This window comes from Sorex araneus, chromosome 2, assembly GCF_027595985.1.
Source record: "Sorex araneus isolate mSorAra2 chromosome 2, mSorAra2.pri, whole genome shotgun sequence".
Lineage (NCBI taxonomy): Eukaryota > Metazoa > Chordata > Mammalia > Eulipotyphla > Soricidae > Sorex > Sorex araneus.
Genome location: NC_073303.1, coordinates 146,320,420 through 146,343,174, shown reverse-complemented (window position 1 = coordinate 146,343,174; position 22,755 = coordinate 146,320,420). Strand labels below are relative to the sequence as shown.

Genomic DNA, 22,755 nt, shown 5'->3' with positions numbered 1-22,755 from the left:
GAAAAGGGAGATGCTTAAACTACAACACCCAAAAGGAGAGAGAACAAAGGGGAATGCCCTGCCACAGAGGCAGGGTGGGGTGGTGGGGGAGGGGTGGGGTGGTGGGAGGGATACTGGGATCATTGGTGTGGGTGAATGGGCACTGGTGGAGGGATGGGTAAATGATCACTGTATGAGTAAAATGCAGACACAAAAGTTCGTAAGTTTGTAACTGTACATCACAGTGATTCTCTAATAAAAAATTTTAAAAAGAAAGAAAGAAAGAGATGCTTAAATCACAAGTAGCAGAGTGAGGTCAAGAGCTGCCGATTGTTGCAATTTCAATCCTGTAATATAAAGATAGTAATTTTAATTTTGCTTTTTTGAGGAGGGGCACACCCAGCTGTGTTAAGGGCTTACTCTTGGCTCTGTGCTCAGGAGACACTCTTGGTGGAGCTCAGGGGACCCTCTGTGGTGCTTGGGATCAAGCCTGGGTCAATTCTATGACGAGCACTTTACCTGCTGTACTGTCATTCTGGACTGGAGCAGTTGCACAGTGCGTAGGGCATTTGCCTTGCATACGGCCGACCTGGGTTCATTTCCTCTGTCCCTCTCAGAGAGCCTGGCGAGCTACCGAGAGTATCCCGCCTGCATGGCAGAGCCTGGCAAGCTACCCGTGGCGTATTCGATATGCCAAGAGAGTAACAACAAGTCTCACAATGGAGACGTTACTGGTGCCCGCTCGAACAAATCGATGAGCAATGGGATGACAGTGATAGTGACAGTGACTATCATTCTGGCCCCTGGAAATACTGTTTTTTAAAATTTCATTTGTGGTGGAGCCGCACCCAGCGATGCTCACTCAGGGTATTCCCGACTCTGTACTAAGGAGTGAGCCCAGGGACGGTATATGCAGTGCCAGGGACCCAAGCAGGGTTCCTGGCTTGTGCAAGGCAAGTATGGTTCTTTCCTCCTGCCCCTCTATCTAGCCTGAAACAGGTTTTTTTTCTTTTTGGGTCACACCCAGCGATGCACAGGGGTTATTCCTGTCTCTGCACTCAGGAATTACCCCTGGCGGTACTCAGGGGACCATATGGGGTGATGGGAATTGAACCCGGGTCAGTTGCATGCAAGGCAAACGCCCTACCCACTGTGCTATTGCTACAGCCCCGTGAAACAGTTTTAATATTCATTCAAATCCTAATGTAACGGTAAGAATTAAGTGAAATTTAGAAAGAAAATTTAAAATAAATTTAATATTAAAGTTAAAATTAAATTTTATTTAGTAAAATTAATAAATATATTCAATAAGTAAATAAATTTAATAAATAAATAAATTTAAGAAATAAATTAAATAAAAATAAAAATAAAATTAAAATTAAAAGCTACTGAGAGTACCCTGCCTGCATGGCAGAGCCTGGCAAGCTACCCGTGGCATATTCGATAAACCAAAAACAGTAATGATAGGTCTCATTCCCCTAACCCTGAAAGAGCCTCCAGTCATTGAGAAAGATGAGTAAGGAGAGGCTGCTAAAATCTCAGGGCTGAGAGGAATAGAGATGTTACTGGTGCCCGCTTGAGTAAATCGCCGAACAACGGGATGACAGTGATACAGTGATAGAAAGAAAATTTAAAATAAATTTAATATTACATGAGGTTTTTAAAAATGCTTTTGCTTTTTTGACTGTAGTAAAAATACATTGCAAAAGAAAAAGCCCCAAAGAAATATATGCATACATACATACACCTCTAAGCTATCCTCTACGTATTCCATATGCCAAAAACAGTAACAAGTCTCACAATAGAGATGTTACTGGTGCTCACTTGAGCAATATTTACACCTCTATATGTAATATAATAACTTGAATACTTGTTTAACAGAATTATTTAGATTTGAAGTTTTCTAGATAGTACTCAAGTTTTTCTAATTATACATAAAATCAGAAGCTTTGATTTTTTTTTTTTTTTTTGCTCTTTGGGTCACACCCAGCAATGCTCAGGGGTTACTCCTGGCTTTGCACTCAGGAATTACTCCTGGCAGTGCTTGGGGGACCATATGGGATGCCGAGGATCGAACCTGGGTCAGCCGCGTGCAAGGCAAACGCCCTACCCGCTGTGCTATCGCTCCTGCCCCCAGAAGCTTTGATTCTTTACTTTATCATTGACTTTGGCATAATCAAAGTTATATTATTAATAGGTAAGTTTTTTCTAGTCATATATGGTGATAAAATCTGCCCTAAACCTAATTTATTTTAGAAAGTTCCCCTGATTTATATTTATACAAATAGAATTAATTATGTTGAACTAAATTTTTTGTTTTTGGTCCACACCTGGCAACGCTCAGGGGTTACTCCTGGTTTTGCGCTCAGGATTTACTCCTGGAAGTGTTTGGGGACCGTATGGGACACTAGGGATAAACCCCCAGTCAGTCACGTGCAAGGCAAGCACCTTACTTGCTGTACTATATCTCCAGTCTCCCAGTAAAATTTTTTTGTGTGCAGGGTAATTAATTGTTACATTATACTATAAACTGAAAACTTCAGAGATTTTCAGTAATTATATGTTGTTCTCTCCAACATACATATGTATGCTGAAGCTAAATGAACATTCCAGATTTTCATTTTGACAATTGATAAAAAAAAAGAAAATTCTTCCAATTCCTGTTGGATTAAAATATTTTTCCAATAAAGTAATTTTGGGGGCTGGAGCAATAGCACCTCGGGTAGGGCATTTGCCTTGCACGAGGCCGACCCGGGTTCGATTCCCCGCGTCCCATATGGTCCCCTGAGCACCGCCAGAGGTAATTCCTGAGTGCAGAGCCAAGAGTAACCCCTGTGCATTGCCGGGTGTGACCTAAAAAGCCCCCTCCCAAAAAAAAAGTAATTTTAAACAGAGATACCGTGTGGAAGTAAAAACTAGATTTCTTTTAATGCTTTCAGATTCAATTATAAGGAATAAGCCATTATTTCTGGCAGTACAGGGAGAGAGACAGAGACCTATTTAGAGTGTACCTATGGAAATGATGGATGAAACGTTATAAATGGTTTTCAAAAATGCTTGAGTGGGCTCACAAAATAGCAAGAGGTGGAAACTTCAGGACTGAAAAAGAAGAGAGAACTGATTACCAAAGCTGTATGCACATGAGTGAATGTGGTGTTGGCCCAGAGGAGTTTATTAGTCTCAGTAACTGCAGCTCTAATTGCCACTCTGGGGTAACTGGTGATGCTTTGGACACGTACAAATTGGAACCGAAAACTCTTTGTAAAGCCGTGACCCTGGAAGAATGATACCTCTGGAAAGTAAGATTAGGAAAAGGAAAAATAACCCCATTTTTCTTTTGGCCTTTGGGACTGACCTGGCGGTGCTGGGGGCTATCCCCAGCTTGGGGACGGGTGTGACTCAGGAGGCCGTTGTATAGAGGACAGAGCTGGGCCTCACATGTGCTCAGCATGCACTACAGCTTTGGAGCTGTCCCCCAGGACCCAATGCATGTCTACCTTTGTTTTGTGTGTGTCTGTGTTGGGGGAGGGGTGTTGGTGACTGCAGATAGAGTATAGGGAAAAGACTTTTGCCCTGCATGCAGCTGACCCTGTTTTAATCCCTGGCACCATCTATGGTCTCTTGAGCACCTCAGAAGGTCCCTCTTGAGCATAGAGCTGCGACTTGGCCCTGTACCCTGTTGGGTGTGTTCACCCAAACCCTATTTGAGGGGGCGGGATGTCCCAAGTAGTACTAAGGGGCCACCAACAGTAATTCTTGGCCTACCAGATTGGCCGTTCAGTTCAAGGGTTCAGGCCCTGTATTGCTGGCAGTTTTCCTGCAGGGCCTAAGGGTTCCCAGTGATGCTCAGAGGGTCTTCAGGCACCGGGAGTCAAACCAAGGTTGCCTGCATGCAGGGCGTACCTTCTAAGCACTGTCTTAGAATACTGTCTCTCCAGCTCCCCTATGCCCTGCCCCCATAAAGACTTAAGCCTTTTTGGTTTGTTCTTTATTTTTTTGGTTATTTATTTATTTATTTATTTGTTTGTTTTGTTTTGTTTTGTTTTGCCACACCAGCTTGGGGAAGCCATGTATTCTTTTTTTTTTTTTAAGTGAATCACCATGAGCTACAGTTACAAAGCTTTTGTGTTTGAGTTTCAGTCATACATGATGGAACAACCATCCCTCCATCAGTGTACATTTTCTACCACCAATGTCCCCAATATCCTCGATCCCCCCCATGCCCTCGCCCCGCTGCCTCTATGGCAATTTCCCTCTTACTCTTTCTCTACTTTGGGGCATTATGGGTTGCAACACAGATACTGAGAGGCCATCATGTTTGGTCCTTAATCTACTTCACTATACATCTCCTGTCTGGAGCGATCCCTCCAACCATCATTGACTCAGTGATCCCTTCTCTATTCCAGCTGCCTTCTCCCCCTGCCCATGAGGCAGGCTTCCAACCATGGAGCAATTATTCCTGGCCCTTGTCTCTACTGTCCTTGAGTGTTAGTCTCATATTAAGCTATTTTATATTCTACAACACATAGCTGCTGCATTCGGAGATGTTCGTTCCATTGAGAGCTAATGAAGCTTCAGGGACTAGTTCGTTTTTCATGAACATCGTCTTGTTGAGATTCAGCTGCATAGACCAGAGAATGAGACTTGAGAAATACCATCTTAGTTCCCTCCAAACTCAGTAATATAGCTGCCAACAATCGACAAAATAACCATTTGCTACTATTATAAACTGTAGAAGAAATGGGAACTATAACTGGGTGCCTCTGTTGTTCTCCATCACCAATCATCCCTCTAGCTCACCTAGCTAGAGGTGAAGAAGTGGGTCAGGACCTTCCTACCATCGCTTCTTCAAAGCCAACTGGGGCAAATCTAGAGTGGAAAAGCACCGTGGAAACAAGTGGCCACAAAAGCCTGCTCACAGGAGTGCGCCCTCTCCTGGAGGAGTGAAGAATCTCAGCATTATAGGCAGGGTACTGTGGCAGGTCACGAAGTTTGGTTTTACCAGCAAGTCCTTAGAACCTCTGATTCGAAAACTTTCCTTCCAGCCTGGTGTAAAAAATTGCTCAGGACTTCAAATTAGAGCTGATCCTCCAGAACACAGCTATTTGGGTTTTGCAAGTGAGGTCTATTTGGTTGACCTTTTTGAAGATTCCTGTGTAATATTCATGTCAAACATAGAATAATTATGCCAAAACACATTAAACTACTAGCACCCTGCATATGTGGAGGATGTGCTTAAGAATCCACTATGATGGGAAACATTTTGTTTTAAAAAAATTAATGCAATTTTTTTCTCTTCCCCACTTGGAGATCAAAGGAACCTAACTATATGATTACAAGTAGAAATATACAGGTCCAAATCAGGTATTGGGAGCCAGAGTGATAGGTCAGGGTGCTTGCCTGGGTTTGATCCCTGGCACCCCAAGTGGTACCCTGATCCTTGCCAGGAGTTCTCCCTAAGCACAGAGCCAGGAGTAAGCCCCAAGCACTGCTGGGCATGGCCCCCAAACCAAAAACAAACAAAAAAGGAAATAGGTGGGGCTGGGGGGATAGCACAGCGAGTAGGGCGTTTGCCTTGCACGAGGCCGACCTGGTTCGATTCCCAGCATCCCATATGGTCCCCTGAGCACCGCCAGGAGTAATTTCTGAGTGCAGAGCCAGGAGTAACTCCTGTGCATCGCCAGATGTGACCCAAAAAGAAAAAAAAGAGAAATAAGTATTGGAGTTTTTCCATTTTAATTTGTGTATGAATTTTAAAGATTAATGTGGGAACAACAAGTATTAGTACATGTCAGAATGTTGCAGTGAACAAGTTTCAGCAATTCAGCTTTCTCACTACAAATAAATCTGTTAAAGTTTTCTGAACAGTGATAGCGTTTGCATTTTTTGAAGTTAACTTTTTGTTGAGGGCAACTAAATGGAATCATGTAATAAATTGTATGCATTTCTGAGTTTCCCTATATGCAGGTACCCACTTTGGTTTCTTGGATTTATTTTTGAGGAGGGGTTTGCAGCCCACACCCAGTGCTGCCCAACGTTTTGTTGTGGCTCTGCAGTCAGGAATCATTCCTGGGAGGGCTCAGGGATTGAACCCTGGTGCAAGGGATCAAATCCTGGGTGGCCTCTTGCAAGGCAAAGGCAGTGCCATTTGAGAGGCGAGAGTGAGGGACACAAGTATATGAATGAATCGTATGGGAAGAGTTAGGGTGGGTATTATTCTAAGGAAAGAACTGAAGCAGAAACGAGATAGAAATGAGATTGGCCTTTCGACACACAACTTCTCAGTTGGATCAGATGTGGTGAGTCAAGATAAGAGAAAGATTTAGGATCCAGCTCTCTAGGCTTCTGATTGGGACAGCATGGTACATGGAAGAAGAGAAACCTCTAAATTTTGGAGAAGAGAAATTTTGGACAATTATGTTATTGGGATAAGTTTGGGTTGGGGAGGGAGTTGGGAAAACCAGATAGGTTTTTTTTTTAAGTTGGAGACATGCATACTTAATATACAAGTAGAAATGTCTAGTAAGCGGTTGGATATAAAATTTGAATCCTAGCAGAGATTGAAGCTAGAAGTGATTTGGGAAGACTTTGACTAATGATGATGTATGAAGACAGATTTATAAAGACTAGATGAAGTTTCCTAGGCAGAAAATATGGATAGAAAAGTAAATTCTACAATGCTTAGAAGTCCAGTGGTGGACAGGAAACAGCGATAAAAAAATGAGAAAATCAAAGAAATCTTAGAAAATGTGATAGTCTTAATGACAGTGGCAAGAAGTATTTATTTATATGAAACTGCAAGAAGGGTAGAGTTACCTATGGTGAGAGATTGAGCAAAGTGAGACCTGAGAATTGCCAATCGGATTTACAAGTTGGAGATGCTATTGATAAAGTACAAATAGGAGCAAATCTTATGGTAGTATTATTATCCTACTCTTCCTTTGTAAAGTTTGACTTAAAATTTATAATTATCCAAAATAATATAGGGTCAAAAGAATAAAATTTGTGTTTTAATAAAATATAGGTTTTTGAAAATAAATCAGGAGGCTGGAGTGATAGCACTGAGGGTAGGGTGTTTGCCTTGCATGAGGCTGACCCTGGTTCGATTCCTAGCATTCCATATGTTCCCCTGAGCACCACCAGGAGTGATTCTGAATTCAGAGGCAGGAGTAACTCCTGAGCATCACCAGGTGTGACCCGAAAAGAAAAGAAAAGAAAAGAAATCATATAACATGGAAAGCTATTTTGGAAAAAACCATAACTACTAAGAAATTACTCTCTCAGTAAGTTAGAATGTACAATATGCTATAGGAAAGATACAAAATAACTAAAATAGTAAGGGATGATTATTAATGGGAAAGTCTTTTGAACAACTAGTGTTGGGGCAACTATATATCCAAATGAATAAATCTAATTTCTTCTTCACATGATATTAAAAAAAAAGTGCATTATGTAAGAGATAAAATTGTATAAGACTCAGAAAAAAATAGGTCTAAATCTTCTTGATTCTTGGATTAGACAGTACTTTCTTAGATTTGACACCAAAACTCTAATGGTGAATGAAAAAAATTTGGAAATTATACCTCATCAGTACAGCTGACCCCTGAACAACCTAGGGATTAGAGACATCTGCCACTTGCGGAGTTGAAAATGCACATTTAACTTATAGTTGACTGTACATATTTATGGATACTGCAATCATTGATTCAACTATCAATTTTCTTTGGAGAAACATGCAATTATTAGAATCACAGTTTGATTATTTTTATTGGAGTGTCTTTTTATTGTTAAGCTATAACATCAATAGCTTAACAATTGCCTGTTTAAAACCATGAATGTAAAACCTGAGAACAGAAAACAGATTCATATGTGAGTGAACTTGCAAGTCAAACATGCTGTTCAAAGGTCAACTGTAAAAGCTTTTGTATTTAAACCAGTTCATGAAGAAAATGAAAAGTCAACCTACTTAATGAGAATATGTTTGCCAATCAGGTACTGATAAGAGACTTGTACTTATAAAAGGAAATATATTTATAGTTTAACAATAAGAAGACAGTCCAATCAAAATGGTCATACTCTGATCCTATTGATTGCACGTTTCTCCAGAGATAAACCAGTGGTCTGTAAGCACATGAAAGGTGATCAGGACCAATGATCATTAGGTATGGTCAAATGATCAAATCAAAATTGCACTTGATTTCAATTGCACTTGGTTCTGTTTTCTACCCTCTGGAATGACCATATAGATAATAGATATCAGGTCTGGAAAAACTCCTCTTTGATTGTGGGGCCATGCCTGGCAGTGCTCAGGGATCACTCCTGTATCTGTATTCAGGGATCACTCCTGGCAGACTTGGGAGACTGTCTGGGTGCCAGGGATCAAACCCAGGCTAGTGGCATGCAAGGCAAGTGCCCTGCCAACTATACTATCTCTCTGGCCTCACCAGTTCTATCCTTGTCACCACAGAAGACATTCTACTACTTACTGTCTACTAACTCTGGATTTATTTAGTAAATTCAGCAAATCCAGTAAATTCAGCAAATTCAATAAATTCAGCATATTTCCATGTATAAATTGCTCCCAAAAGTGTTGTAATCATGAGGAATGAAAAGATTGTTATTTTTGAAAAGAAAGTTTAGAGAACTACAGGTAAAGGAAATTGGGACCTTTAAAGATACAAGTTGAAAAAAAAGTTTTTTAAATGCCTTCTTGAGAGGATTATGCTAAATGAGATAAGTCAGACATAGGTCACTGTCACTGTCACTGTCATCCCTTTACCCATTGATTTGCTCCAGTGGACACCAGTAACATCTCCATTGTGAGACTTGTTGTTTCTGTTTTTGGCATATCGAATACGCCATGGGTAGCTTGCCAGGCTCTGCCGTGCAGGCGAAATACCCTTGGTAGCTTGCCAGGCTCTCAGAGAGGGGCGGAAGAATTGAACCCAGGTGAATTGAACCTAGGGCGTGCAAGAACGCCCTACCTGCTGCGCTATCGCTCCAGCCCAAGTCAGACAAAAAATAACAAATACCGCATGATATTATTTATATGTGGAATCTAAAAGAGCCAAACCTGTAGAAATAGGGACTGGAATGATGGTTTCCAGTTGTTGCCAGATAGTAAAATGAGAAGATATTGGTCAAAGGACACAAACTTAAGTTGGAAGGCAATTCTTTTGCAAATATACATTTGAAATCTTTAAGTGAAAATCTTTCTGAAATTGATTCTCCTTGGTGAAGCTTATCTGCTTTATGAATACTTATCTGCTTTATGAATATTTGTTATTCATTTGTTACATATCAATGCAATTGTTACTTCTCAAAGCATTGATTTGTAAGATAGATTTTTTATAAATGAATGGTGAACTTTATAATAATCACATAAGCACAGTCTTACTAGGAGACCACCCTTGGTATAGTTAGTGTCTCACTTTCTTTGGTGTAGGAGGGAAAACCTTGTCACGCTGAAAGAAATTTTGATTTTATTCTTTTATGCGATTTCTCTACTATCATACTCATAGATCTTCATCTTAGAATTTTTGCTCAGGAGGCAGTTTATATATATATATATATATATATATATATATATATATATATATATATATATATATGCTCTCTGTGTTAGTTTTCTTTAGATATTTAACAAGGTTGTATACACTAATTTTTTATGTGGTTCCAGGAATTGAACCTGGGTTGACTGCATACAAGGCAAGCACCTTGACCATAGTGTCTCTCTCACACCCTGCCACACTCTATCCTGTAACCTATTCTACATGTTTGAAAAAAAAAGTATATTCTGTAGTATTTTTTTAAGTGAAAGTTAGATATAATTAATGTATTATATTATTTCCTTCATCCTTATTGACGTATAATTGATAAGCAACATTGTAAGCTATTTAGAGTATGCAGAGTGGTGATTTGACATATGCATATATACCAAGTATTTTTTCTATCTATCTAATTAATTCATGTCATCTCAAATATTATTTTTGTGTGTTTAAAATTGTTTAAATTTTACTCATTTTGGTAAAAAAAACTACTCTACAGATTTTACTTAGAGAATACAGTTATTAATTATAGTCATGTTATGCATTAGATCCTCTGATATTATTCATCTTACAACTGAGAGTTTATACTCTTTAACTTACTTTTCTCTGTTTTCTCTTCCCCTAGATGCTAACATATGCTTTTCTGTGGTCTGTTGTTATGAGTTTGATTTTTTATTTAGATTATACATAAAAGTGATATCATGCAGGATTTGTCTTTGTCTCAATTATTGTACTGCTATTATATTATTATTATTATCATTATTATTATTATGTGCACTCAGTGTATGTAATGCCCTCAAGGTCAATCAGTGTTGGCCCAAACAACTGAATAATATTAAAGTCTTCTATATAATTATATTTGAAGATTTCCCTTAGTCCTACCAATTATTGTGAATGGGTTATTGATATCTACAACTTATGTTGAATGGTCTTTTTAATTGCTTCTAGTCAGATTATATATGTATATATGAATAAATATACGTATATCATACACACATATATGTAGATGTATGGAGGTCAGAGAAATAGAAATAGTACACAGGGGTTTAGGTGCTTGCCTTATATGCTACCAATCCTGGTTTGGCCTCTGACACCATTTATTGTCCTCTGAGCATCTTTAGGAGCAACCCCTGGGCACAGATCTAGAAGTAGCCCCCTAACTACTGCCACTTATGATCAAACCCATCCACCAATACATATTTTGGGGGTCTCTTGTGAATATATTTTTATTTATGGCATACTCCCTGTATAGTAACTCTATTATCATTATGGAGTTCCCTCTAATTCCCTAGTAATTTTTTTAAATTAAAATTTGTTTCAGCTCAAATTTTAAATTTAAATAAAAAACTTAAATTTTCTTGTAGACATTTGCACAATGTGTCTTTAAATATTTTTACTGGAGCCACAGAGGTAGTACAGGAGTAAAGGCGATTGCCTTGCCTGCTGCCAACTCTCATTTGATTCCCACCATCGCATATTGTCTCCATTGCATCACTGGGAGTGACCCTTGAGTACAGTGACAGCAGTATTCCTCTGAGAATTAATATTTTGTCCTTAGAGTCGAAGAATTATTTTATTGTGTTTTGTAATTTCATTTATGTTGCTTATATTCCACATGAGAGCAAAACCAACTGGTGTTTTACTTTCTCTTTCTATTTACTTGGCTTCACAGAGTTACCTCAAGTCCCAGTCATGATACTGTAAGTGGAAATATTTTTCTTCTAATCCGAGTAATATGTCAGTGAGCATATATGCCACATCTTCTTTATCCAGTCTCCTATCAGTGGGCATTTAGGTTTGTGTGTTTTGACTCTTGGGAATAATGCTGCAGGGACTACAGGAGCTCACTGTGTTTTTTCAAGCTAGCATTTCATATTCTTCAGATAAACACCGAGATGTGGGATTGATGGGTCACATGGGAATTATATTTTTAATTCTTTGGTGACTCTGCATACCATCTTTCATAAGAACTATACCAACTCACAGTGCCTCTAATATATTTTGAGAATTCTTTTCTCCATCTCTGTGTGCCAATACTTGTTTCCAGTCTTTCGGTGTTCCTGTCATTTTCAAGTTTTTCCAGTTTTATAGCCCTCTGTGACTTCTTGTGTTTCCCTCTAGGAACGTGTGGCTAGCTTGAGGACTCTCTAAAGTTGGCTATCCATGAATGGAGCCTCTGTTCAGCCAGAAATACATGGAAGAGCTTACTTAAGCATGTGTGGCTATTTCTCTAGCAAGGTCTTTCTGTTAAATTACTTTATCTGACTTTCTGCTTGTTTCTTGCTCCTGTTTGAAACTGCAACACTCATTTGGATGGATACCTTCAGAGTCTTCCCTTTGGCTTCTAAGTATGGGTTTTCAGGACTTCCCTCAGAATCAGTTCAGCACCCTCTTTCAACATAGCTTCTTACCCTCATGATCTTTTTCTCCTGGAGCTACAGTACGAACTAAACTGCTGAGGAAGAAGAATCTTGGGGAAAATTCCATGAAACAGCACTGGTTCCTGGCACTATTCCGCTGAATTTTCATGAACAAATACTTCTTGGTTTATTGTTGATCTTTGGTAAACTTCTTGTTATTAGAGAAGATTGCTTTTTTTAAGGAGTTTTTAAAACTTTATTTAAAACACTCTGGTTTACAAAGTTCCTCATAATAAAGTCATTTTAGGCATTCAGTGTTTTTGCAATAATCCCTTCATTTGTGTGACCTTCCCTCACCACTATCGTCAATTTCCCATCCCACCCCCAAATCCTGCCCCCTTAGCAAGCACAAAATAAATTTTATTTTATGTTGCTTGTTACAACAAAATGGTAAGTGGAACTATAAAAAAAATAGTCCAGTAAAAGAGAGTTTGTGAAAATTGTAATATCTACAGCAGAGTCTCTTGCCCCCGTGCCTCGCTGTCTTCACCGGGGCCCCTTGGAGTGGGGCAGATTGAGTTTCCCTCCCCGCCCCGAGCAGAGCCCCGGCAGCCGAAGACCTCTGAAACCCAGCCACAGCCATGCTCAAGGCCACTCTCCATACATTCGGACGAGCCTCATGCATGAAGGAACCGGCAGAGAATCCCAGGTGTTCAGGACCCGGGGCTGAGAACTCCAAGCCTTCTCAGATTGGGACTGGGCCTCCTCTACTCAGACCCCCTATTTTCCAGTTGCTTGGCAGCCACACCCACAAACTGCCCTCGGTGCTGTGTAATCCCATCAATGGCCAAGATTCAGAGATTATAAAACAAAGCTTCCAGAGGACCTCTTATAGCCTAGATCTCCCTCTCAGAGAACCTGGCAAAGTACTGAGAGCATCTCTGGCAAGCTCCCCATGGCGTCGTATTTGATATGCCAAATACAGTAGCAATGATGGGTCTCATTCCCCTGACCCTAAAAGAGCCTCCAATGCAGCACCGCTGGAAAAAACGAGTAAGGAGAGGCTACTAAAATCTCAGGGCTAGGACGAATGGAGACATTACCCGTGCCCGCTTGAGCAAAATCAATGATCAACCAGATGACAGTGATACAGTAATACAGTGATACAGTGGAGGTTATTAAAGCCATTGCCTGAGGATTTACTGAGCTGTTTGTTACTAGTTGAGTGTTTTGTGTTATTATTTTTGCTAATTGAACTTATTTGGCTTCTGTGCTACTTTCCCATCTAATTTGCCGGGCTCCGACCGGTTTATCACGATTATGGAGTTTGGAATGTTTTGTGCAGCCACATATGTAGCTGGGCACTCTGGGAGCTCCAGGATCTGTGAAACTTGGATGATTCTTGGCCTGTCCCTCTTGAGGGGGCCCCAGAGTTTTCAGCCCAAAGACTGCTCTGCCTGTGAGTTTCATCGGCTTGGCTGGCTTGGTATCTCAATATGATTGCTTTTGAGTTTTTTTTTTTTCCTAGCTACGTATGTACTTGCTTTCATAGAGAGTCTTTGCCAACCCCCTCATGCCATCACGTTCCAAGCATCTTTTGCTTCCTTTTTATGTTTAAAAGTGTGTATTTAAGTGCTTTTTTCCTGTAAAGGCAAAGTGCATTTAAATCAAATCAGTTTAAAACTTATTTAAGTTTGTCTTCTAAAATATTACAATTCATTTCATCTAATGAAGATTATAATTAAATGCCTATTTAACCTTTTTTTTATTGCAGATTTCAAGTTCCACCTATAAAGACAGAAATGAGGAATACAAAAGACAGTTCACACATCTGCCTGATACAGAGAAATTGATAGCAGGTAACAAAGACAAAATTGGTTGGGATGGGAGATGTGTGCCGAAAGTAGATAATGGACCACACATGATGCCTTTCAGTGTCTGTGTTACAAGCCAGAATGCCCCAAAGTAGAGAGAGAGAGTGTGGGGAATATTATCTGTCATGGAGGCAGGGGGAGGGTGGGAAAGGTGGGGGGGAGTATACTGGGAATATTGATGATGGGGAATGTGCACCGGTGGAGGGATGGGTGTTTGATCATTGTGTGATTGTAACCCAAACATGAAAGCTTGTAACTATCTCACGGTGATTCAATAAAATTTAAAAAATTTTAAAAAAAGACATGCAGTTGCAAATAAAATGTTCTATTATATTCTTACTAAGTGAGTGAGAGTATTCGTAGAACACTTAAGCCTTTGTGCCAGACAGAAAAATTGTTCAATAAGTAGTAATTTGAAGGGGAGGATTCATTTCTGACTTGTATTAAGTGTTACTTAGAAAATGGATATAGGGCCAGAGAGATTGTTACAGTGGGTAAGATACTTCCCTTGCATGTGGCTGACCCTGGTTCAAATCCCTGGCAGTACATACGGTTCCCTGAGCACTACCAGGAGTGATTCCTAAGCACAGGGCCATGATTAAGCCCTGAGTCCTGCAGGGTATGACCACAAAACAAAAGCAAAATCAAAAGTCAGGGAAAAGTGAGTGTAGGAAGGAGTGAAAGGAATGAATGACTGATTTGTCACCATTTATTCAAACACTTGTTTAATATTGTTTTATAGGAAAAACTTAAATTTGATATTCAATATGTATTACCTTTTACCAGAAAAAGGAAACATCTTTTTTTTTTTTTTTTTTTTTTTTTTTGCTTTTTGGGTCACACCCGGCGATGCACAGGGGTTACTCCTGGCTCTGCACTCAGGAATTACCCCTGGCGGTGCTCAGGGGACCATATGGGATGCTGGGATTCGAACCCGGGTCGGCTGCGTGGAAGGCAAACGCCCTACCCGCTGTGCTATTCCTCCAGCCCCAGAAAAAGGAAACATCTAACAGAGTATGGTGAAATTTTGTTTTATAGCATTTTTTCAAGCTATATCATTATTTATGTAATCTTTCACATAGATGTTTCTGAAATAGACTTCCAGTGGGAAAACTGGAATTATTTTTCTTATAAAGGTGCTTTATTTTATATAATTTAATATGTATTATTCAGAATAAAAACAGAGAAACTAGGTTTTAGTTTAGTATACATTTCTTCCAGTTCTTTTTTTTTATCCTTTTTCTGTCCTTTTTTCCTTATTTTGTGTTTTGACTACACCTAGCATGACTCAGGGTTTACTCCTGGCTCTGTGCTCAGTGGATACTTGTGGCAGTGCTTCTGGAACCATATGCAGTGACAAGGATTGAACCAGGGTTGGCTGCATGCAAGGCAAGCACCTTAATTCCTGTATTACCTCTCTAGCCCCCAAACTATTTTTTAATTTTTATTTAATGTAGGAAAAAAAGCAGCAACTGTTAATACAATTCTAGAATTAAAATTGATGCAAGGACCTGGAGCAATAGTACAGCGGGTAGGGTATTTGCCTTGCACGCGAATGACACGGGTTCAATTTCCGGCCTCCCAAATGATCCCCCAGTTACAATATGCGAGTTATTTCTAGGTGCAGAGCAGGAGTTAACTCCTGAGCATTGCTGGGTGTGAAAGCAAAACAAACAAAAAACCAAAAATAAAACCCCGGAACTAAAATTCATGCAATACTAGAGGTGCATATTAATATCAATAGATCTAGAAAATAAGTTTATGTAACATTGTTATATCAGTTTGCAGGATTGGTAAATCTTTGAATTTATTAAGCTTTTATTGCTTCAGGTGTCACGCAGCCACATATGTGTCCATATAAGCAGTCCAAACGTTTCCAAATTTATTTTCTGAGATGAAGAGTTGATAGGGTGGCAAATGCGGGTGGTGGGTGGGACTGCCGTGGCTTTCGGAAGTATGGGGACTTGGGGAGAGCTTACCCACCCCATCTCCAAAAAAACCCCAGATGTCTCAGTGCGGGTACTGGTACCTGAAATGATTCGGAGATTGGTGTCTCTGCAGAGAATATTCACGAGGCAGTAGAGTTGGCCCTTGGCATATCTGTAGTGGGGGCATGGGTGCTGTTGCTGCAGCCTTTGTTTGGTGTGTGTTCGGCTGCCTGCCTACCATGGGTGCTCTGGGGTTTTCATCAGTGGAGTCGGCATTTCCATAGGGTTTAGCTGCTTGGCTGCATCTCCTGGGAGATTTAGTCGATTTCTGGTGGGGCGGACCAGTGAGTGAGTGGACATGGCAGCAGATGCGGATGGTGGGCAGGACTACTCTACTAAAAACAACATATTATTTAAATATTTAATTTTAAAACATTTAATATTCTAATATTTAAATACCTAAGCATTAAATAATTTAATATTTAAACCATCAAATCAAATATTTAAGTAACATAAGGTTTAAATATTTGGAAATGTAAATAACAAATATTTAATTAAAAAATATTTGAGGGATGGGGCTGGAGTGATAGTACAGTGGGTAGGGTGTTTGCCTTGCATGTGGCTGACCCAGGTTCGATTCCCAGCATCCCATATGGTCCCCTGAGCACTGCCAGGAGTGATTCCTGAGTTTGGAGCCAGGAGTCAGCCCTGAGCATCGCTGGGTGTGACCTAAAAAAAGCCAAAAAAAAAATTTAAGACATCAGGGAGATAGCTCAAATTACCGGAGTGCATCCTTTATATATGGGAACTGTGGGCTTCAACCCCCATACCAATATCAAGTACCATTGGGAACAGCCCTCAAGTAGTAAATCACGAGTAGTTCCTGAGTACTTACAGGTATGCGTCAAAAGTAAAAAAATTAATAATAATAAAAATATTTGAAATTAGTACAGTCTCATGATAAAGATTTCAAACACAACGTAATGACATACAGTAAAACTCTTCCAACCAAAAGCAGTGTAGCCTTTTTCCTGGGTGATAACTGTTTTTAGCAATTTCTTATGTGTATTTCCAAATACTTTCTGTATACATTTCAAAAGTAGCTGAATGGGACACTCTGTGCTGTTTGAATCTTGTTTACAAGTTCTGCCAAGTGTGAAAGTTCTTTCTGATAGTATTGCTTGTGGACCATTGCATTCTTTAGTGGCTACTCATTCCCAATGCAGAGTGTTTTGGTTCTGTATTGGCATTTATGTATCTCTTTTATTATTAGAGATTTAAACACTGTGGTTTGCAAAGTTATTGACAATAGAATTATAGGCATGCATTGTTCCCAGCTCCAGTCCCACTACCAGTGACCGCCTCCCTCCACACTGACCCCAGCATACCTTTTACCTCCCAACCTATCTCTTTGACTGACACGTTTGTTTTATTTGTTTATTTGCTGTTTGGGTCACACCCAGCAATGCTCAGGGGTTACTCCTGGCTCTGCACTCAGGAATTACTCCTGGCAGTGCTTGGGGGAACCATATGGGATGCCGGGGATTGAATCCAGGTCGGCCACATACAAGGCAAACACCCTACCCATTGTACATCGCTCCGGCTCCAACTGACATATTTTAATGTTTAATTATTATAGTTTGAGTCTCAAACTCACAGTAGTGTTAGGCTGATACTTTGCATCTGTACCACATATGAGCCTAAGACCCCTGACCCTTGCCTCTGTGTCACTCCAGGCCACCTCTTCTTGCTTCCTCCTTCATCTCTCTCCTTTCCTGGCATTTTCTTTTCTTTAATCTAGAGCCAGTAGGTTTCCTGTCTTAGATACCTTCCATTCCCTAGACGTTATGACCTGTGGTTATTCTATATACCACAGATTAGTGAGAACATCTAATATTGGTCCTTGTTCTTCTGAATTACTTCACTTAATATTAGCAATTAATATTAATAACAATTAATATAATCCTTCTGTTTCATTCAAATTGCAGCAAATTGCATAATTTTATCATTTCTTATGACTGCATGTATTCCACTGTATATGTATGCCACAACTTTATGATTCACTCTTCTGTTGTTGGACACCTAGGTTGTTTCCATGAACCATACTACTGTACCAAGTGCTGCAGTGAGCATATGTGCTCACTGTGAGCACTTTTTTGAGGGGCAGAGGTGGGCTGGTCCCACCAGTATTCAAGATTTACTTCTGTCTCTGCACTCAGAGATCACTCCTGATGGACCTCAGGGACCATATGGGGTCTCATGAATTGAACCTGGGTCGGCTATGTGAAAGGCAAGCACCCTACCTCCTATACTATTGCTCTGGCTCTGAACTAAGTTTTGTACCTTAGTTTATTTAACAACTCCCCTATTTCTGATATTTTTTTTGTTGCTCCTTGTCTTTTCCTATCATTATTAGTGTTCATTGAAACTTGCACATTTGTATTGTCGTACATGTGCACACACACTGTGGGATAAAGTCTACAAAACTTAATTGTGTTGGAAAGAGTTCTGAACATTTAAAAGATTTATGCTGTTGCTCCGTTACCCTTCAAAGGGGCTGCATCACAATGTTCACATTAGCCAGAATCTGGAAGTAACCGAAGTGTCCGAGAACAGAGGATTAGATAAAGAAACAGGGCAGGAACAGTAGTACAGCATGCAGCCAAACTTAAATAATGATTAACTTTATAACTCTGTAAATCACAGTGATTAAATTAAAAAAAAAAGACTGAACCAGTGTTAATTTTCATCAGTAGTGTGTGTAAGTATCTGTTTAGCCATACCTCAGGACATTTTCTGAGGCAAAATTTAGTAGGTGGGAATGCTAATGAATTGTTTGTATGTGCATTTATTTTGTGAAAGATTGAACATCTATTAAATGTCTTGAGTGGGATTTCCTTTTTTCTGTGGAGAGCATAACCTGGCTTCACCCCGAGAACCATGGCTCCCCAAAAATCGGGTGCTAGCGCAGTTCCCGCATCAGAAATTGTGGTGCACCTATACACAATGTAATACTACTCAGCTAGAATAAAAGATGAAGGGCTGGAGCAATAGTACAGCAGCTAGGGCATTTGCCCTGTACTGTATGTGGCTGTCCCGGGTTCGATCCCCGGCATTCCATGTGGGATGCACCGAGCACCAGCAGAGTATTTCCTGAGTGCAGAGCCAGGAGTAACCCCTGAGCATAGCTGAGTGTGACCCCAAGAGGCCTCCTCCCCCCAAATAAAAAGAAAGAAAAGATTAAATCTTGCTGCTATGGGAATGGAACTAGAGAATTCTGTCATGCTGAGTGAAGTGAGTCAGAAGGATAGGGACAAATAGAGAATGGCCTCTCTCATGTGGAGTATAGAGGAACGTAGTAAGAGAGTAGAAAAATAACCAGATAACAGACCCTGAGAGTTAGTTGATCCTATAGAACTGAATTTGCTAAGCAGGAAGCTGAGAAGTGATGGGAGAGGACCTAGGGACACGGCAACATTACTGTTAACAGTATTGCATCTCAGTGCCTAAATTTTTTGTTTGTTTTGGGGCCACACCCGGTGGTGCTCCTGGATCTGTGCTCATGGATTGGCGGGGTTCCCGAACTATCTGGGATGCCGGGAATCTAACCCAGTGGACTGCAGGCAAGGCAAGCTTCCTACCCACTGTACTTTCCGTCTGACCCTAAAAAATATTTTTTAATGTCACATCTATCTCAAAGAAGCAGAAATAATTTATGACATTTTAAAATGAAAATGCACGAAGAAGAAAAGATTTTTATCTCTTTTTTTTTTTTAGCCAAGTAAAACTTCTTTTCTAAAAATTATATTTACCCTTACAGTTAGTTCATGTAAAAGCTAACAATATCTTGGCAGGATAACTTCTTTTGTTGCTGTTTTGTTTTCCTTTGTCTGGGGCCACACCCAGCTGTCCTCAGGACTTACTTCTAGCTCTGTGCTCAAGGATCACTCATAGCAGTGCTTTACTGTAACAGTGCTGAGAGTGAATCAGAATTGGTCGCTTGTGAGGCAAGGGCCTAAGCCTGATAACTATCTCTCTGGCCTGATAACTGTGTGTGTATGTGTGTGTGTGTGTGTGTGTGTGTGTGTGCATGCGTGTGCACGTGCACGTGCACTCCTGCACAAAGTTCAGTGCCTCTCCTAGCAATACTTGGCCAGGCAGTTTAATTCTTGTAGCCTGGGGTTTCCATGGCTACACCTTTGGTGCTTGGGGCCATGAAATTATGACAAGGGATGTGGTGTTATCTTGCTGGCCCAGCTTAACTTTTTTCCAGATCATATCTTGTTCTCTCCAAATATTTCAAAACTTAAAAAAAAATGAAATTATGAGATTTCATTGCCAAGGGGCTCCCCTATCTGATTATTGCTTAGTTTATCTTAATTTTAGATCCTAGTTTCTCTCATATTTTAAATTTATGGGCCATACTGATGGTGCTCAGAGGTTACCTCTGACTTTGCGCTCAGGGGTCACTCTGGGCAGGGATCAAGGGATCCTGTATGGTGCCAGGGTTGAACCCAGGTCAGCCACATGCAAAGTAAACACCCTACCATTTGTACTAGTCTACTTCTTAATTTGTGAGTTGTTAACTCTGTAGGATCACATAACTGAATATGGGTGTTGCACACACACAAAAAATTCGGCAACTGAAGGTTTATGAGTGCTTAACAATTCAGAGTAAATTGTGTAATGAGTGTGCAACATTTCTGCTTCATTTTAAGTTTTGGCTTTTGGGCCACACCTACCAGTGGCTCAGGGATTACACCTGGTTCTGCACTCAGGGATCACTCCCTGGTGGGCTCAGGGGGCCATATGGGATGCTGGGGATTGAACCTTAATCCTCTTACTCTACTATCTCTCCAGCTCCAAATGCAAGATATTTCTGGCCGTGCTCAGCTGTACTGCACATCTTGAGTTAAATGGAGTCATGAGTGGGAAAAGTTTAAGAAACCCTATTCTGGATTAATCAGATTATTAATAGAACTTAAGTCATGTGGAATATGGCCTCCTGAAGGGAAATCAAGTATGACCAAAAAAAGTAAAAGTTTCCTGGAGAGAGTCCAGTGGTCTGGCAGTTGCCTTGCAGGCAGTTGACCTGGGTTGGAGCCTCAGCACCACAGATGGTCCCGTAAGCCCCACAAGGAGTAACCCCTGAGTGCAGAGCCTGAGGGGAGACCAGAGCACAGCTAGGTACAGCCCATCCATCCCCTTCCCCAAAAAGATAAAATTCCATGTGGTTCTTTGAAATTTAGTTTTCCATTTCTTGTCTAGGACAGATGGGTAGAAAACCATTTAATCAAAAGTCAGTTTTTATTGAGTTTGAATTTATTACAATGAAACATGCCTGTTGTAGGGAAGCTGTTTAAAAAGCACTAACAACACTACCGCTTGACATGAAATTGTCTTCACTTAAAAGAATCTAATAGGGGCCAGAGCGATAGAACAGAGCAATAGGCTGGGAAGGGGTTTGCTTTGCATGTGGCTGACCTGGGTTCGATCCCTACATCCCATATGGTCCCCCGAGCACCACCAGGAGTTATTCCTGAGTGCAGAGCCAGGAGTAACCCTTGAGCATCATTGGAGGTCACCCAAAAAGAAAAATATATATATAGTTGATTACTGTAGCTTGGAATATGCTTAATGTAAAATAATGCAATGGTGAGGCTAGAGAGATAGTACATTGGGTAGGGCACTTGCTTTGCACAAGGACAACCTGGGTTCAATCCCCAGCATCCCATGCAACCTTGAGCATCTCCAGGAGTGATCCCTGAGTGCAGAGCCAGGAGTAACCCCTGAATATCGTTGAGTGTGGCCCCCCAAACCAAAATAATAATTATGTAGTGGTTTTCAAAGAGTGACTCACATTCTAGCAGTGTTGGTATCACTGCATTTGTTAGGCATGCAAATCCTTCAAGGTCTCTAGCCCTGGTCTCTCATACAGAAACTCTAGGGAATTGCCTTCCCATCTGTGATTTGTTAATTCAGCTAGGTATTTCTGATAAGAAATTTGAGCAACATTGGACTTATAAATGTTTCAGCAGTTTAGATAAAAATTTTAGGACCTGTAAAGATGACCTTTAATCGAATGCTTGTTTAAAGATGCATATTAGTAAATGAGTATCTTAAGCTGCTTAATTATTTACAGGGTATTTGTTAGGTAGCATCTCGGTTTTGTTTTGCCCAGGAAAGTGTTGTGAAAGACTGAGTTACGTAGCTCAGCTGTCTTATTTGCTTAGAAATTTAACTTGGCCCAGTTAAATCTTTTTTAAGTTCATAACCTCACTCATTTCCCTTCTAAATTTGTCAGCCTCTTTATATGCTTTAAAATGCATCAGTCAAATTAAAATACCTTACAGTGGCCCTGTATAGCTTTTATTGATAATTTAGCGATACTATTGCCTTAGTCACAGAGCTAGACCTTAATCTGAGAGGCATCGTGTTAACTTGCTGATAGCCATTTACCGGAACACTGGATTTTTCTGTAGTTTTGTACTAATGTGCAAACTATCAACTAATATTTATTTTAGTGGGGGTTGGGAGGGTTTGGACCACATCTGGTGGTGCTCAGGGTTTACTCCTGACTCTCCACTCAGGGATTACTCCTGGCAATGCTTACTGGACCATGTATGCAGATGAAGATTGAACCCAGTTGGCAGACCAAGTGCCTTACTCACTAAACTATCTCTCCAAAAGACTATCAACTTCAAAATTGAGTTAAATGTGGGGGCTGGAGAGATAGTACAGCTGGTAGGGCACTTGCCTTGCATGCTTCCAACCTGAATTTGATCCCTGGCATCCCATATGGCCCCCAAGCACCACTGGGAGTAATTCCTGAGTGCTTACCCAGGAGTAACCCCTGAGTACTACTGGGTGTCACCCCGAAACAAAACAAACAAATATAAAAAAAGGACTTAAAATGTGTACAGTTTTTGGATTCATTTTTGTCCTCTCCTTCACTCTTTCCCAATATCTAACGAATCACTGATTTCCTATCAGTACTACCTTTGAAATATTTCTGTATCTAACTATTCTTTCTCTTAATATGGTGATCTCCTGGTCTGAGACATCT

The 22,755-nt window shown here is 40.4% G+C and overlaps 1 protein-coding gene across 1 annotated transcript in view; it reads left to right on the top strand.

Annotated features, from left to right (window-relative positions):
• The window catches only part of GRAMD1C (GRAM domain containing 1C), a 110,060-nt gene that overhangs the window by 15,139 nt on the left and 72,166 nt on the right, over nt 1-22,755 (top strand). Inside the window, exon 3 of the mRNA XM_055127449.1 lies at nt 13,662-13,746. Coding sequence (XP_054983424.1) covers nt 13,662-13,746 — 85 coding nt within the window. The remainder of the gene's footprint in view (nt 1-13,661; nt 13,747-22,755) is intronic.